At 35.7% G+C, this 16,293-nt stretch overlaps 4 protein-coding genes and 1 long non-coding RNA gene across 8 annotated transcripts; 1 reads left to right on the top strand and 4 right to left on the bottom strand.

Moving 5' to 3' along the window:
- Positions 1 to 124: 124 nt before the first annotated feature.
- On the bottom strand, positions 125 to 11,165 carry LOC103850369 (heat shock 70 kDa protein 10, mitochondrial). 2 transcript variants are annotated; one of them, XM_033285060.1, is made up of 7 exons: positions 10,937 to 11,165; positions 10,763 to 10,839; positions 10,594 to 10,672; positions 9,668 to 10,234; positions 8,397 to 9,017; positions 8,173 to 8,302; positions 125 to 348 (listed from the first exon to the last, which is right to left on the bottom strand). In XM_033285060.1, exons 1-7 carry the CDS (start codon positions 11,009 to 11,011, stop codon positions 140 to 142), a joined length of 1,758 nt encoding a protein of 585 aa, XP_033140951.1. In that variant the 5' UTR covers positions 11,012 to 11,165; the 3' UTR covers positions 125 to 139. The 2 variants fall into 2 exon arrangements, with proteins under 2 accessions (XP_033140951.1, XP_009125359.1); XM_009127111.2 differs by lacking the exon at positions 125 to 348 and having other exon boundaries at positions 7,485 to 8,302.
- LOC117131923 lies at positions 370 to 1,261 on the top strand. Its single transcript, XR_004455373.1, has 2 exons — positions 370 to 591; positions 670 to 1,261. It is a non-coding gene; the product is annotated as an uncharacterized LOC117131923 (long non-coding RNA).
- On the bottom strand, positions 1,104 to 7,050 carry LOC103850370 (serine carboxypeptidase-like 19). The gene is made up of 15 exons (XM_033285076.1): positions 6,315 to 7,050; positions 6,068 to 6,213; positions 4,990 to 5,066; positions 4,804 to 4,891; positions 4,400 to 4,434; positions 4,209 to 4,311; positions 4,079 to 4,116; positions 3,895 to 3,996; positions 3,719 to 3,805; positions 3,467 to 3,628; positions 3,324 to 3,395; positions 3,123 to 3,241; positions 2,904 to 3,020; positions 2,754 to 2,799; positions 1,104 to 2,647 (listed from the first exon to the last, which is right to left on the bottom strand). The coding sequence occupies exons 1-15, from the start codon at positions 6,434 to 6,436 to the stop codon at positions 2,567 to 2,569; spliced, it is 1,395 nt and encodes a 464-aa protein (XP_033140967.1). The 5' UTR covers positions 6,437 to 7,050; the 3' UTR covers positions 1,104 to 2,566.
- An 8-nt stretch (positions 11,166 to 11,173) lies between the features above and the next one.
- Positions 11,174 to 13,572, bottom strand: LOC103850368. 2 transcript variants are annotated; one of them, XM_033285065.1, is made up of 6 exons: positions 13,010 to 13,572; positions 12,799 to 12,940; positions 12,534 to 12,713; positions 11,889 to 12,029; positions 11,728 to 11,810; positions 11,174 to 11,567 (listed from the first exon to the last, which is right to left on the bottom strand). In XM_033285065.1, the coding sequence occupies exons 1-6, from the start codon at positions 13,336 to 13,338 to the stop codon at positions 11,522 to 11,524; spliced, it is 921 nt and encodes a 306-aa protein (XP_033140956.1). In that variant the 5' UTR covers positions 13,339 to 13,572; the 3' UTR covers positions 11,174 to 11,521. The 2 variants fall into 2 exon arrangements, with proteins under 2 accessions (XP_033140956.1, XP_009125358.1); XM_009127110.3 differs by having other exon boundaries at positions 11,189 to 11,661.
- On the bottom strand, positions 13,511 to 15,307 carry LOC103850393. Of its 2 annotated transcripts, XM_033285071.1 has the most exons (6): positions 15,223 to 15,307; positions 14,911 to 14,958; positions 14,706 to 14,753; positions 14,420 to 14,551; positions 14,162 to 14,307; positions 13,511 to 13,752 (listed from the first exon to the last, which is right to left on the bottom strand). In XM_033285071.1, exons 1-6 carry the CDS (start codon positions 15,305 to 15,307, stop codon positions 13,660 to 13,662), a joined length of 552 nt encoding a protein of 183 aa, XP_033140962.1. In that variant the 3' UTR covers positions 13,511 to 13,659. The 2 variants fall into 2 exon arrangements, with proteins under 2 accessions (XP_033140962.1, XP_033140961.1); XM_033285070.1 differs by having other exon boundaries at positions 13,513 to 14,307.
- Positions 15,308 to 16,293: the final 986 nt, after the last annotated feature.

Here is a 16,293-nt window from a genome sequence, read left to right as displayed (position 1 = left end):
ACCCGAAAGCTTTGAAGAAACTCGCATAGTTTTGAGCAGTGTGTGAACTACTCCATGAAGGTTGAGCATTACCAGCGAGCTGCGAACAAGAACGTTTCAAGAGCAGATAACAAAAAACAAACACGTTCCATGCCTAGATTCAATAATTAAAAGAAGACCCTAGTTTCAAGTCCTTTCTTTCCTTGTCTTTCTGAGCGTCTCTCACCATCTTCTGAATATCATCCTCTGAGAGTCCACCAGATGATCGGATTGTGATCTGTTGCTCCTTACCTGTCGTCTTGTCCTTGGCAGAGACAGTGACAATGCCGTTCGCATCGATGTCGAATGTTACTTCTATCTGAGGGATGCCTCTTGGTGACGGTGGAATGCCCACTAGCTAGATCTTTGTTCATGGTTTTTGGATTTGTAGTTGATGTTGTTGAGATTGGTGAAGCTCAAAGGAAGATAGGGGAAGTTTTAAAAATTAAGCCTTTGGCTGCTTTAGCTATGATTGATGAAGGAGAGCTAGACTGGAAGATTGTTGCTATCTCGTTGGATGATCCAAAAGCTCATCTTGTCAATGATGTTGATGATGTTGAGAAGCATTTCCCGGTACGAGCTAAACCGGGACTTAATCTATAGGCCTTATATGGATTTTGTGTTACTGACCTTTAAATGTGGTGATATCAGGGTACATTAACAGAATAATTATCAGACTCGAGTCAATTCTTGATTTTAGTTCTTTTAAAAGAGATTTTGTTTTTTCACCATCTGATCTATTAAAACAGGAGTACAAAATTAAATTAATCCTGAGTTTTCAATATTAATTACTTTCAAATGCCACTGAAACTATTATTACTCTTTCCTTAAAATTAGCTTGTCTTTATCGATTATTTAATGCTATACTATACACTACAAAAACGGAAACAATGACTTAAAGTCTTGAACATGATGAAATGTTAGGTTATAAATCGGATGACTTCAAATTAAATCATCAATTCAATTATTCTTTCGTATCGTATAATTATATAGCATCTAACATTCCTCCAAAACACTAATTAACATTAACATCATGTTACTGGTACCGTAAACTATAATAATATATCGTATAATTTTTTTTTGTGTTTACGTTAATATTAGATGGTGTAGTTTTTTTTCCAAATCAGTTCTTCTTTCCTTAACATCCAAAAAAGGAAGCAGTAGAACATGAAAAAAAAACATCAAATTCAAAATTTAAAAACATAATTGAAATATATTGCATATAATTAGTTACCAAAAAAAATGGAAAGCGATTCTGATTTAACCAAAAATATATCAATACTATATTCATGTTACCATCGAAATATATTGCATATAATTAGTTACCAGAATCATTCCTCCCATAACCTTGCGCATCAATCAACATTTATTTTTAACATTAAATAATTAAAAGTTATCAATTATTGGTAACAAGAATATCTAACATAATAAAGATAATTGATTTCTATCAAACGATTAGCTATATTCTTGGTAACAAAAAATATTTTATATTTTTGGAAAGCGATTCTGATTTAACCAAAAAGATATCAATACTATATTCATGTTACCATCAAAATATATTGCATATAATTAGTTACCAGAATCATTCTTCCCTAACCTTGCGCATCAATCAACATTGATTATAATTAAAAGTTATCAATTATTGGTAACAAGAATATCTAACATAACAAAGATAATTGATTTCTATCAAACGATTACCTATATTCTTCTGCTGTCTCGATCATCTTTCTTTATAAGAATTACTTTGAGGGTCATGATCGGATTTGTTTTTGTTTCTCTGGTTATATTTCTCTGGTACACAATCTTTGAATTTGTTTTTGTTTCTATTGAGGAAGATAGAGAGATCGAAGAAGATAGAGAGAGAATAGAGAACACCGACAGTTTGTTTCTCTGGAAGTTCCCAACAATTTTTTTTACGTTTCCCGGAAAAAAAAACTGTTACAGGTGGGCTTTTAAAATTTTCAGGCTTTTTTAAATCAAATGGACACAATTAGTTATCTATTTAACCCAAACTTAAGCCTTTAATTAAATTGTAACTATGGTTGATCATAAATTTATTTTTTCTTAGACTACTCTTAATAAAAATTTTAATATGTTATATTTCCATAGCCTTAGAATAAATATATCTCAATAAAAAAATTATACCTTAATTTTCCTTTTCATATATCATACTAACTCATAATTATTTATTTCATTATATTTTAAATTGGCAAAATTGTTTTTTATATTTCTTATGTTAATGCATCATTATCATCATTTTTATTTTTCATATTCTCTATTTCATATTAAATATGTTGATAAAATTTTATTACTAACACGGATACATTTACTATTAAATGTAATACAGACTACCTAATACAAATAAATCATGAATATAAACAAAACAAATTTGAAACAAAAATAAACACCCGCCCGGTCGGGCGGGTCATGATCTAGTTGATGATAATAAAAGGTCATTATTATTATTAAATTTTTACTTAATAACCATAAACGAAAAACAATAAAAACTCATAAAACTTTTGAGAGAGAGAGAAGTGAGTGAGAATCTTCAGAGAGATTCAGCATCAATCCATCTTTTGAACATAAGTGAACATTGGTCTTGATTATACTCAGCAGTGTGTCCTCCTCCCTACATATATCAAACACTCTCTATATCATTTGTAATTCTACCAGTAGAAACACTAGAGAAGAAAGAAAGAAAGAAAGAAAGAAAGAAAGGGTTTAGAACTTCTTGCCTTGATGGTTGCAAATGTCATCTTATTTGCATAGCTCCTTGTATATCTACAAAACACAGGAAACAATCTGAGTGTGTTTAAAGATCATTCAGGAAGGAGATATGAAAGTTGATGATAAAGGAGTGAAACATGACTTTGTTTTCACTTTACCCAGCAACTTGATTGCTAGTCATCATCCAAGGTCTCCAGTCATCAACAATGGAATAGTTGAGAGATTTGATCCATGCTTCAGTTGAAGAGAAAGGTACCATCATATCATGATCGCCACTGTTTAAAATTTTGCAAATATTTAGTTTGTGACTTAATCATGAATGCTTTTGTTACTCAAAAAAAAGAAGAAGATGGCGCATCAACAAACAATAATCTTGCCTGTAGATGAGAGAGCGGAAGCCTTTACGGCTATTGTTAACGTGATATGGAATGGCATCGTGAATATCATATGTATATGGTATGTTTAGGGTGTTGCATCTACTCCATTTTCCAAACCCCTGCATAATATTTAAACATTTAATTGGTCAGGTTGTGTTAAGTTTTCAATTTAGAACAAGAAACAAAGTTTCACATAGGTACCTTCTTCACGCCTAAAGCGCTTCGTACATTTTCATCGTTTGCCCAAAAGGCAGACAGAAAATAACTATAAGTCTGAGAATACGAAAGTGTTATCATTAACCTATAAATATACAAAATAACCAAAAAAAAAAGGAGATTCTTACGAAGCATCTAGGAGGAGGCAATGATGATGAATCATTTCCTGAAAACTCCTTGAGTTCTCTTCTTCTACTGGTTCTGATGTTAGGTAGTGATATGTCTGGTAAGACATAATCTACTTTGCAGTTTGGTAACAAAATCTGCTCTATGTATATCTCTGAGATACACTAAGAACTCAAACAAAAAAAAAGAGACAAGTTAGTTTGTGAAAAATGCATGCAGATACTTCGTATGGTGTTTTTTACTATAATCCTTACCTGATCATAAGCTTGAAGACCATTTGAGCATTTTGCATTACTTGGGTCTACGTTAAAGAATTTGCCTCCACAATTTCTTTCAAGTGACTGCATATAGTAGTGATGTAAACAAGATTGTAACCAAATGTCTCAAGAATCACATGATCGATGATGATGAAGAAGAAAAAATCATATACCTCGTGGAGCTCATCTGAAATCAGTCCCATCCGATGCGCAAATGAAACTCTATGATTTGATTCAAAGTTTGCACTTACCGTAGGGTTTCCAAGAACATATCCCTGCTCAGTTTATATAAATAAATCTCAACCGAATATATATATATTCAGTTAAAGAAAAAAAGAGGGAATATAGTTTTGTTACCTGAATATTTATCAGTGGTGTGAGACCTTTCTCATTTCCTGTTTTCATATTGTAAAATGTGATCAAAATATTTGATATAAAATATAAGAAAATACAAGAGAGGCATAGGTGGGTGGTAAGTTGAAAATACCAAGTAAAATCTGTTGCACAACTCCTGGAACAATCTTCCCGTAGTATGAATCTCCACCAACATAAAATGGATTTGATATGAACTCAGGGTGATCCACAAACCACTACAAGCAAGAACATAGTGAAAAGTTTTAGAAAATAAAGCCAAAATCATCAAGAAAGCTAGGCTATAATAAAGAGAGAACACTCAACACTCCTAGGGAACTGGTCGATTTGGTGAAGTTGTTGTTAAGCTAGATGGACTTCCAATCTAAAACCAATTGGTGCTAAGTGGAGTGACTCATCCATCTTATATATTGCTAAGAATCCCTTCCAATATCCGATGTGGGACATTTATCCCTAATACGCCTCCTCGAGATGATGGCTCTTTGAGCGTCAATCTCGGAATGTTCGGGCAAAGATCGATGGGCCAACTTTGGGCTGGATCGATAATGGATCGGATTGGACTGCGTGGATCGGGCTCTGATACCATGTTAAGCTAGATGGGCTTCCAACCTAAAACCAATTGGTGCTAAGTGGAGTGACTCATCCATCTTATATATTGCTAAGAATCCCTTCCAATATCCGATGTGGGACATTTATCTCTAATAGTTGTTTGGTGTCGCTCGTCTCAGCAGCACGCCGAGTTTTGGCATAAGAATATCCAGAACCAGCAGGAGATTCCAAATATAAAATGTTAGCCACCTGAAAAAAAATTGAGTATACATATACACATTCTCTTTAGAAGCAAGATGTTGGTATTACAGAGGAAAGCATTATAAAATTGGTAATTAATCTCTCGCCTTTGTCCAAGAATAAGATGTTAGCTCTAAAGGAGGCACTGTCCCATTATACACATCCCCTTTAAATGCCAATGGACCTGAGAAAAACATTTAAAATTAATAAAAATCACACAACACATTACACATGCATAAACTAAATTATATATCACAGAACACATGCATTAATTAGACTCGTCTTAACCCTCCAAACATTATAAAAATCACACAACACATGCAACAAGAGAGGCCCTAAATTTTATAGAAATTTTAGGGCTCCAAATTACAAAAACAAATACTTTTACACGGTAGTTAACATATTCTCTTAGTTAGATTTTTATTTTTATTTGAATTTAAATTGGACTTCTGTTTAAATTAACTAGGTTTGTGATTATTTTTGCTATATTTTAAATAAAACTATAAAGATTCGACTTCTAAAAAACTGTAAATATTTGATCACATTGGTCTTTTCTTTTATATGCTATGAGTTAGATTTATTTTATATATTTATGAGAATTTGATAAAGAAAATATAATATTTTCAATATATATTTTACTATAGTTAATTTAAATGTTAAGATTTACATTTTTTACAGCTATCAACATTTTAATCAAAAATTTATATCTTTGTATTTATATTACAAATTCATACTTTTTGTTCATGATTTAAAAATTTTATTTTATAAAATTTTGATGAAAAAAATTTAAAAAACGTTTATGTAATAATTTAAAATTTTTGAGAGTTATATATATATATTATTAAAAATATATCATGTAAAATATATTTTTGAACTCGCGTCGGACTTCCGAAAACGTTTGCACGGTACTGCATGCAACTAAACTATTTTTTACAGAACGCATGCATTAGTTACACTTGTCCTAACCCTTAAAACATAAGAGAATCACACCACACATGCAATTAAGCTATTTAATACTGAAGACATGCATATCAATTAGATGTGTTTAATTAGGCCAGTAGGCCTTAAAATATAGTTTCAAGATGGGATCCCTAATCAGAAACACGAAATCACACAACACATGCACCAAGTAAACTAGTTAGTTAGGACTCATTAAATACAATTAAAAAAAAAAGATTTGTTTACCATTTCCAAAGAGTAAAGCACAAATGGAGCTGCATCCAGGCCCACCAGTGAGCCAAATCATGAGAGGATCTTTATCTGGATTTCTCTCTGATTTCACAAAGTAGTAGAAGAGCTCAACATCTCCAGATTCACCAACACTCACATACCTTATTATATAAAACCACATGCAGCAAAGAAGAAAGAGACATGTCTTAGATTAAGGATTTTTTTATAACAAATTGAAGTGAAGAGATGGACTTCATTTTACCCTGTCTCGAGCTCAAAAGGAAGAGGACCTTCAAGACCAGGAAGATACTTCACATGCAAAGAAGCATGTATGGAGATCAAGATGCTCAACAGAAATAAGACTAGAAAGTAAATATTTCTCATTTTCTCCGCTTCTTAGTGTCACTAGCCTTGCATGCAAATCAGTAGCTCAACGAAACATAAACCGAAATGCGAAGAAAGAACACTGCGAATTTCAGTGAAGACAAATTAGCAAACGCAGTGCTCGAAACGTGGCTACCGTTTACGTAACAAGCGTGTTGGCGCCTTTTTCAGTGTTTTGTTAACCGGACCGGTTGGACCGTTTTGTTTGGTCTGTCTGTTCTTCGTTTTTCTCTCGTTTGTCTTATCTTTTAACAAGCTGATAATAACTAAATTACAATTTGTCTTATTGTAACCAACAATTCTCTCACGAGCATAACCGTCATCAATTCAAACCTTAATCTATGTGACTGCATAGAAGAAGAAGACAACACACCCATTCTATTTTATATTTATCTTGACAAGTCTTCCCCCACGTAAGCATAAGCAACTCTGTTTCTTCTTATACTCCATGTCTAATTATTTTGTTTGATAAAGTAAGTGCATGTTGCATATTAATCCGAAGAAAATGGATCTGTTTGCTATAGTGAAAGATGGAATTTTATGAAGCACACTTGTAAGAGGAGAACTAAAAGTGGCAGCAGGGAATAAAATTTATTACATCCAAATTTCAACACCTTCGATATGATCTAAGAACAAAGAAAAAAAGAAGCAAACAAACATAGCCTTCAAAAAGCCTAACACCAAAACAAAAAGTTAGATCTTACTTTCTCAAAGACAATGAGAGTTTGAAAAAACGATTCTCCTCTCCATTATTACTCTTTGTTCATCTCAAAGAAACTCTTATTGGAGACTTTGGCAGCCTAAACCAAGCATAAGTTAAGCTACTCTTATACATTTAAAATGAAAAAAAAAAATCAAAGTGTGGGCAATGTCATCATACCTCTTTCTCCTCTATAACGGCATTGCTTGTGTTGGTAGTTCCCAAACTAGACCCAGCAGTGTCATTCACACCAGGTTTCGATCTATAAAGAAAAAGACACATAGTCAAAAGCTCTTTTCTTTCTTCTTCCTCTACATGATTTGGTATAGGCAGCAGAGGAACAGAGAATGAAATTTTGAAACGTTTCTCTTATATAACAAAAAGGTTTTATAGCAGAGAGAGGAGCATTAAGTTTTGTTCGCCACAGAAACAACTTATTACAGGAACAGATCCACTGCTCCCTGTTTTTATGACAAGTTGCATCGAACCCAACCATGATCTAATCTAACTTCTTAACCCAGATGAAGATTTAGTCGCACTCTTCACTTCTTCACTTCCTCGTAGTCAGCCTCTGGAGTCTGCTCACTCCCTCCCTGAGTTGCTCCTCCTCCTGGTGCAGAACCTCCACCAGACATATGCTCTCCTATCTTCGAAACAGCTTTGTTCGCCGCATCGATCTTAGCCTTAATCTCATTGACATCATCTCCAGCCGAAGCGCTCCTTAGATCCGCCACAGCATCTTCAATCTCCTTGGCGACTTCACTAGGGATCTTCTCTCTGTACTCACCAAGACTCTTCTCTATGCTGTAAATCGTTGTGTCCGCTGTGTTCTTGGTATCGATCAAGTCCTTTCTTTCTTTGTCTTTCTGAGCGTGCAACTCTGCGTCTCTCACCATCTTCTGGATATCATCCTCTGAGAGTCCACCAGATGATCGGATTGTGATCTGTTGCTCCTTACCTGTCGTCTTGTCCTTGGCAGAGACAGTGACAATGCCGTTCGCATCGATGTCGAATGTTACTTCTATCTGAGGGATGCCTCTTGGTGATGGTGGAATGCCCACTAGATCGAATTCTCCCAAGAGCTTGTTGTCTGATGCCATCTCACGCTCTCCTTGAAGCACTTTGATCCCAACTTGTGTCTGATTGTCTGCTGCAGTTGAAAACACCTTCAAGACACAGCGAATCAAAATTGAGACTTAACTTATAAGAGTGTAACCAATGTAGGAATCATTGCAATGAGGAATGACTTTGCAAGCATACCTGACTCTTCTTCGTGGGGATGGTTGTGTTTCGGCCAATCAACCTTGTAAAGACACCACCAAGTGTTTCAATACCAAGCGACAGAGGCGTCACATCTAGAAGCAGCAACTCTTTAACATCACCACGGAGGATACCACCTTGAAGCGCAGCTCCCATAGCAACAGCCTCATCAGGGTTAACACCTTTGCTAGGAGTCTTCCCAAAGATCTCCGCAACAACACTCTGTACCTTAGGAACACGTGTCATTCCTCCAACGAGAAGAACCTCATCAACTTCCTTAGCACTTATACCAGCATCCTTGAGACAGTTCTTGCAAGGGTCACGGGTCCTCTCGATCAAGTTGTTCACCAGAGTTTCGAACTTTGACCTTGTTAGGGTGATGTTGAAATGCTTTGCTCCAGATGCATCAGCTGTGATAAATGGCAGATTGATTTCGGTTTGAGAAGTTGATGATAGCTCAATCTTGGCCTTCTCAGCAGCTTCTCGAAGCCTCTGCAGAGCGAGTCTGTCTTTTGCGAGGTCGATACCCTCACTGGTCTTGAACTCATTTACCAAGAAGTCTAACAGAGCATTATCAAAATCCTCTCCTCCCAAGAAGGTATCACCATTTGTGGCTTTCACCTGAAAAGAGAAAATCAATTTTAATAACTACGGCTGAGATTTTTAACCGAACCAAACTTGCCGATTATTTTGGTTGGAAAGTTCGGTAACAAAAAAAATCAATTTTCCGGCAAAGTAATCGGTTAGTTCGGTTTTCTAAAATGACAAAAATTCAAACAGTACCAATATTATCTGAAATTCCGAACGAACTAACCAAAATCGAAATAACCAAACTAACCGAAATAAACTATCATAAATCCGAACCAGAATAACCGAAATTTTTTGAATTTTATTCAATTTAAACAAAAAGTTTAACCGAACTAACCGCAAAACAGAAATTTCCAATTAAAAAAATTCAGTTTCCGGCTAGATAATTGGTTAGTTCGGTTTTCTTTAAAAAAAAAAAACAAATTCCGAACCAAACTACCTAACCAAAATCCGAACCGAAATAATCAAACTAACCAAAATTAACTGAACTTTTTGGATTTTATTCAATTTAAACCAAAAAATTAACCGAACGAACCGCAAAATCGAAAACTTCGATAAAACTTTTTGAAAACCAAACCAATGCGGTTAAATCCGGCAAAATTTTATCTAAACCGAACTATCCGAACCCGCAGGCCTAACAAGAACAATCCTCAAACAAAACCTGATAAACCAAAACCACTTACCTCGAAAACCCCATTAGAAATCTCCAAAACAGAAACATCAAACGTCCCACCACCAAGATCAAACACAGCAATCAAACCCTCCTTATTAGTCATACCATACGAAAGCGCAGCAGCCGTTGGCTCGTTAATAATCCTCTCCACATCCAAACCAGCGATTCTACCAGCATCTTTCGTAGCCTGCCTCTGAGCATCATTAAAGTAAGCCGGAACCGTCACAACAGCCTTCTTAACAGACTTCCCCAAGTAAGCCTCGGCCGTCTCTTTCATCTTCGTCAGCACAAACGCTCCAACCTGACTAGGAGAATACTGCTGACCGTTGGCTTCAACCCACGCGTCGCCGTTAGGCGCCCGCACGATCTTGTAAGGCACCATTTTCATCTCTTTCTGCGTTTGCGGATCGTCGAACTTTCTCCCGATCAGACGCTTTGTTCCGAAGAGTGTGTTCGTTGGATTGGTCACAGCTTGGCGCTTGGCTGGTGTGCCGACGAGAAGCTCTCCTTTGGGGTTGAATGCTACAACTGATGGCGTGGTTCGTGCACCTTCAGCGTTCTCAATGACTTTCGGATTCTACATAAACATAAAGTTATTAGATCCAGAGAGATCGAGCTCAAGCTCATTAAAGATGATAATCTGTTTTATTCATTATGATTCTGTTACAATGTAACCAACACACTGACTAAAAAGGTCTTAACCGGTTTAAACCACATATAACCGTAATACAATTTAATAATAATCGGTTTAAACCACATATAACCGGATTCTACATAAACAAAAAGGGATCGAGCTCAAGCTCACTGAAGATGATAATCTGTTTATTCGTTATGATTCTGTTACAATGTAACCAACACTCTTAACTATATACACAAAGGTCTTAACCGGTTTAAACCAGATATAACCGTAATACAATTTAATTAACAGTCTCATACCTTCCCCTCCATAACGGCAACGCAGGAGTTAGTTGTACCCAAGTCAATACCGATGACGTCATTCCCCGCAGGCTTGGAGCTGAATCAATTAGAAGAAATAAAAAAATTTGAGCAGAAACACAGCGAGAGATCTTGGTGTTAGCGAATAGATGGAGAGATCAATGAATACCTAAATGCTCTTGAGAAGCTTCTCCAATTCTGAGCATGATAAGAGCTGTTCGATGACGTCTTCGCGCTGCGCGAAAGCTGCAACAAAAATTTGATCAGATCAGGTAAGATTGCAATAAGTGAAGTTCAGATCACATAGTCTTTTCACTCGAGCCACAGATCCGTGAAGACTTACGCATTTGAAAGCTGAGAAAGGAGTGGAAGCGACGTCGCGGCGTCGAATCGAGCGGAGGAGAGCGGCGGTAGCCATGGTTTTGAACGATGCGATTGATTCGGTTAGGAAGATACGAAATGGTGCGATGAATATGCGTCTTAGTCCTATGAAGGGTTTAGGGTTTTAGAAGGTACGAAAGTTTCTATTTATAGAGAAAGAGAGAAGGTTCTAGGCGGTGATGCTTCTCGACGTCGACGATGATAAAAAAAATGATCGGTTACAAAAATGTACACGAAGCTTTAGGAAACGACATCGTTTTGACGCATCGAGTAGTCGAAATAAAAATTAAAAAGTATGTAATCATAACCAAAAACTGAACCGAAATGTAAGTCCGGTTTAGGCTACACTTAACCGAACAAAACCGGTTCATGGAAAAAAAAAAGCTACTCAAGTCTTCTCTCCTTCTTCAGCCATTTATAACTTGATCAGCCCTTTAGCGCGAAAAGGTCAGAGACACGAGCTTTGAGATTGGTCTCGCTGACGACGAGTGTGTGTTCTTTCCTCATGTTGGATTTTTGGCAGTCCATTCATTATATTCATCCATTCTTATGATGAACGAGCTTGAACAACAAGTGCCACCTCCACCATAGGCCTTAGCAACTTCAGATGTATCGGTTGTATCATCAGTGCTTCGCAAGCACATTTTGAGATTGTTCCGTTGCATGAATGTGACAGCTCCTATTGGCCTGCTTTCAAAAGAGATCTTTACTAAACTATCCACAAATTTTCACAAGGAAAAATTAAAAATTTACCTCAAACCAGCTGCAGCACTTTGTAGACTAAGTAGCTTTCCTAGCTCATCGCTTAGTTCATGATTACCATCTGCACGCATTCCCTATAACATAAAAACAAAAGTTCAACTCAATCAATGATTTTTTTTTTTAAACAAGAGGAGTTCGATGCAAACAACTACCAGGCATTCTCCATAAAACCCTCTTCCCAATCTGATCTTGAAAGCTTTGTTCTGCTTCAGCACTCTCTTTGCATCGATAAGCCGGGAAGAAAAATACGAGCTCCCATTAGCAATGAGGTCCTCTGAACTTATCCTCAACAGCTACAACATAGAGACATGAAAATGATCCACTAAGAAATGATATACGGACATGCTCAACATTTCAAGAAACAAATTAGGCCTGCGATTTTGAACCAAACCGAACAAAATTTTTGGTAAGTTCGTTTAGAAGTTTGGTTCGATTCGGTAGGTTTTCTAAAAAAACTCCTGTTTTGGGTTCGCAATTGATTTTCTTTCAAAAAAAAATAATTATACCCAAACCATACCAAAAAACCGAAACGAAGTAACCAAACTAACCAAATTTCGAACCAAACTCATAGAAATAACAGAACTAACCGCATTTATCCAAAATTTAAATGAAATTTTAACAAAATCTAAAACTTTGGTTTGCTTTTCAAAAATCGAACTAACCGAACCGGATGGGTTAACATTAAGGTTTAGGTTGAACCGAACTAACCGAAAACCGAATTAACCAAAAACCCAACTACCTGAACCGAATAACCCGAACTAACTGAACCCACAGGCCTAAAGAAAAAAGCATCGAACCTGTTCGTACATGTGCGGATTCGTGATGCAGTTAACCTTTGAACGCCACTCCTTTAGTCCGAAGCTGAAAGCCTTGATATCCGGTAATCTCCATCGTCTAAGATCAATATCTTCAATGTAATCAAGAACTGATTCAACTCGAGTTCTATCTTCATCATCTAGCAAACTGATAGATTCCCCCTAAAGCACATAACACTGTTCACATTAGATACCAATCAAAGCAAGAGTCATTACTAAATCATTACTACAATTATCCTTTACTAACCTCGGAAGATGCGAGTTTACTCGAGAAGTATTCATACACAGCCTTTGAGCTACTCTTGTCAACATCAACATTAACCTTAAACCTCTTCTTCACCGAGCCGAGCTTTGAAGCTGCTGACTTTCGATGATCAAAACAAATAATCCTAAACCCAAATCAAAGATTAAACCTTTGAACACAAATTGTTTGTAAATATGACGTCACTGAAACATACTCGCAATCTGTTGTAGCGGCGTAGTCTTTAGGAGGAACGAAATCGAGGAGGTAACACCTCTCGAACCCTTCCAAGGAGAGATCTTTGACACTAAAGGGTACGACGGAAGAGAAGGGTAAGATGAGAGAGGGAGTGCGGAGGCGAGAGTGGTAGAGATGAGCGAAGAGAGCTGAGAAAGCGCCGGAGAAGGAAGGGTAATTGTATAGCACCAAGTTTGGGACTTTCTCTTCAAGGGCGTTGGATATGGCTTCGAGCGCCGCGTCTGATCGAAAACTCCGAGCAGCCGAGAAACGAAGCTTGTACGACGGAAGATATCGCCGGGAAATCATCTACGGCGGAGATTTTTTGAGGTTTTGGTTTTGTTCACGACGGAGAGATTTTTGAAGCGGATAAATTGCATTGAAGGACACAAACTTTACATTTATTCTTAATTGACCTTTATATTTGTTAAATAGTTTTTAAGCCATTGATGTTATTCTCTTTATTGACATCAAACCCGGAAATGAAAAACATTGACATAATGAGAAAAAGACAAGATCCTAAACATTGACAGAAAGGATAAAAGACCATGAGAGGGTTCTTCTTCAGAGTAATGAAGAAATACAAATTTCAAGAACTGTTTGGTAACTTGCAAATAAGGATTAATGGTTTTAGGTGGTTAGCTTGGAACTCTTCTTGCACTTACACCACATGTCCATCAAGGACTGACATTTATTAATGTCTGTTTCATTCTCGTCGAGGCACTACACATATAAAACACAAAGATAAGCTTTGAATAAATATTAAGATTCGACAATAGATAATAGAAGAACGTAACCAAATATCATTTCCAAGTCTAGCTTTTTTGTTAATTTTGAATAAACAAACCAAACCTAATGCAAATATATTATAAGCCACATGCATCCTAAGTTTCTGAAGTTATAGTACACAACTAAATTATGGGGGTATATTTTTTGTTTTATATTTTTTAGAAATTTAATTTTTATATTTGTGTTTTTAGTCATGTTTGTCTTTTTATTTGTATAACATTTTTCTTAAATAATTAGTAAGAGATTTTAATAATGTATTAAAATAGTTTGACCACACATATATCAATAGGAATGTTTTAATAGAATAGATAGATGCAATGCATATAAAGTGGTTATTACTTACATCTTGGAAAGCTTTGGCTTGAGTGACACATGCAATAGAACCACTGGTACTTGCAACTTCGGCTGCTGCTGCTACAGGGTCTTTCTTAGAGGTTCGGTAGTTTTCTATAGCATCCTTAATTTCGTCTATGAAACCAGAAAACATCCCTAATTTGAAAAGAAATAAAAATGACGTACCGTAAGCAAGGCGAACGTAACCAAACCATCATCTAAAATGAAATTGTTTAAAAGCATCCGAAAGGAAAGTTAAAGCGCATACCTTCGTCATCACTACTACTTCTACGTCTCCTCCGGAAGAAGTCATAAGCATCATCACTACTACTACTACGTCCCCTCGAGAAGAAGCCATGATCGTTACTAGTATTTTCGCTCGAGTGGGAGTCATGACTAGCTGAAATCCACGAAGAAAAACGCTAACATAACAAGAACTAAAAGAAACCTATAAAGTTCATTAAACAAAATAACTGATAAACCGAATAGATAATCTCTCGCAACTAATCTCAAATGATTTTCGAGAGATATGGCTACATACTACGAAATATTACCAGTCTGAGGAGATGGAGTGTAGCCTGCAGTGCGTGGAGTAGATCTTCCTAAGCAACCAGTAACCAAAAACATTACAAATATTCTCACATTAAAAAGTGCATATATTACATAATAGAACTAAACAATAAGAGAAAAAAATTATAACGATGAACGACCAAGAAAACCATATATTACATAATAAAACAATTAAATCATATAAGTTACCAGTCTTAGGAGGTGAACTGTAGCTTGAAGGACGTGGAGAAGATCTTTCTGGACAACCAAGAAAAAGGTAACTATAAATCTCACATTGAAATGTGTAAATGACTTATGCGGAAAACGAACATGCTGATAACTGGAACCAAGGGAAAAAATGACATCGTTGTATTTATAATAAAACTAAACAACTAGAGAGGATAATCATCGCGACTTGCAAGCTATCATTTGCCTAAACACACAAAATTTGAGAAGTACTACTTCTAAAACTTCTATCTCCACAGTCCAAAGAAATACAACCCAAACAGAAAATTTAGTTACCAGTATGAATAGATGGGCTGTGTGAAGCTGTTGATCGAGGGCGAGGAGAAGATCTGCCTGCACAACCAACAATAACAAAAGACATCTAGATTAAATTACATATACACAATTTAAAAACCTAAAAAAGATAAAAAATACTTGTAAATATCCATATGTACTTGCACGTTTCACTACTATTACTGTGACTTCCTTGATAAACGTTTGATCATAACATACAAACTTGATTGCTAGATTTACAATAGAAATATATAGTTCTAGTTGAGATATTTTTTTAATTTTATCATTAACAACGATCACACTTAATTACTCTCTCTAAGAGATCTATTGACGAGAATGAAATTTACCACTACTACTACTAGTAGAGCGCCTGCTTGAAGATGATGCACGAGGGCGAGATGGAGAGCTTTCTACACAAATAAGGAACAAAACATTTCATAATACACATGCAAAAAAAAAGGGATTAAGGGATTTACTAAACCCTAAACCAGTTATTCTCTTGCAACGTAAGAGAGATACATCCAAAAACAAAATGGATTATATAAGGAAGTTACTAGTTCGAGGAGACGAGCTAGAGGAGGAGGAGGAAGAAGAAGAAGAGGATCTTTCTGCACAAACAGAGAAAAAACACAAACAAATCACTCAAATTAACTTCGTTAAAGAGCATCTCGTAGACACAGATATAATTTCACCTTCGTGTCGTTTTCTAGGCATTTTGGAAGATTTTAGGCAATGAATAAATGATGAATTATCTGGATAAAAAAACTTGCCCAACATATATATATATAAAATATTTTAATTGATTGCAAGTCGATTTCTCTTGGAGGTGAAGTTTACTTTACCAACACGTTTTTGCATCCCAAGTCAAAAAGAGAATATATCGGGAGTATAGTGACTAGGAAGATACTACTTAAGAAAGTATCTCAATAAATAATAAAATAACATATAAAATATAAATATTGGTGGATATCCCAAAATAAATTCTACTACAATAATTTTTAAAATTTTCTAAATGGATAATTATTGAAATGCAATAACAAATATGTAAATATATAAACTATTAGGATGGAGTTT

The sequence above is a fragment of the Brassica rapa genome, chromosome A02, assembly GCF_000309985.2.
Source record: "Brassica rapa cultivar Chiifu-401-42 chromosome A02, CAAS_Brap_v3.01, whole genome shotgun sequence".
NCBI classification, from domain to species: domain Eukaryota; kingdom Viridiplantae; phylum Streptophyta; class Magnoliopsida; order Brassicales; family Brassicaceae; genus Brassica; species Brassica rapa.
The sequence above is the reverse complement of the archived record's forward strand: the minus strand, read 5'-3'. Positions and strand labels throughout refer to the sequence as shown.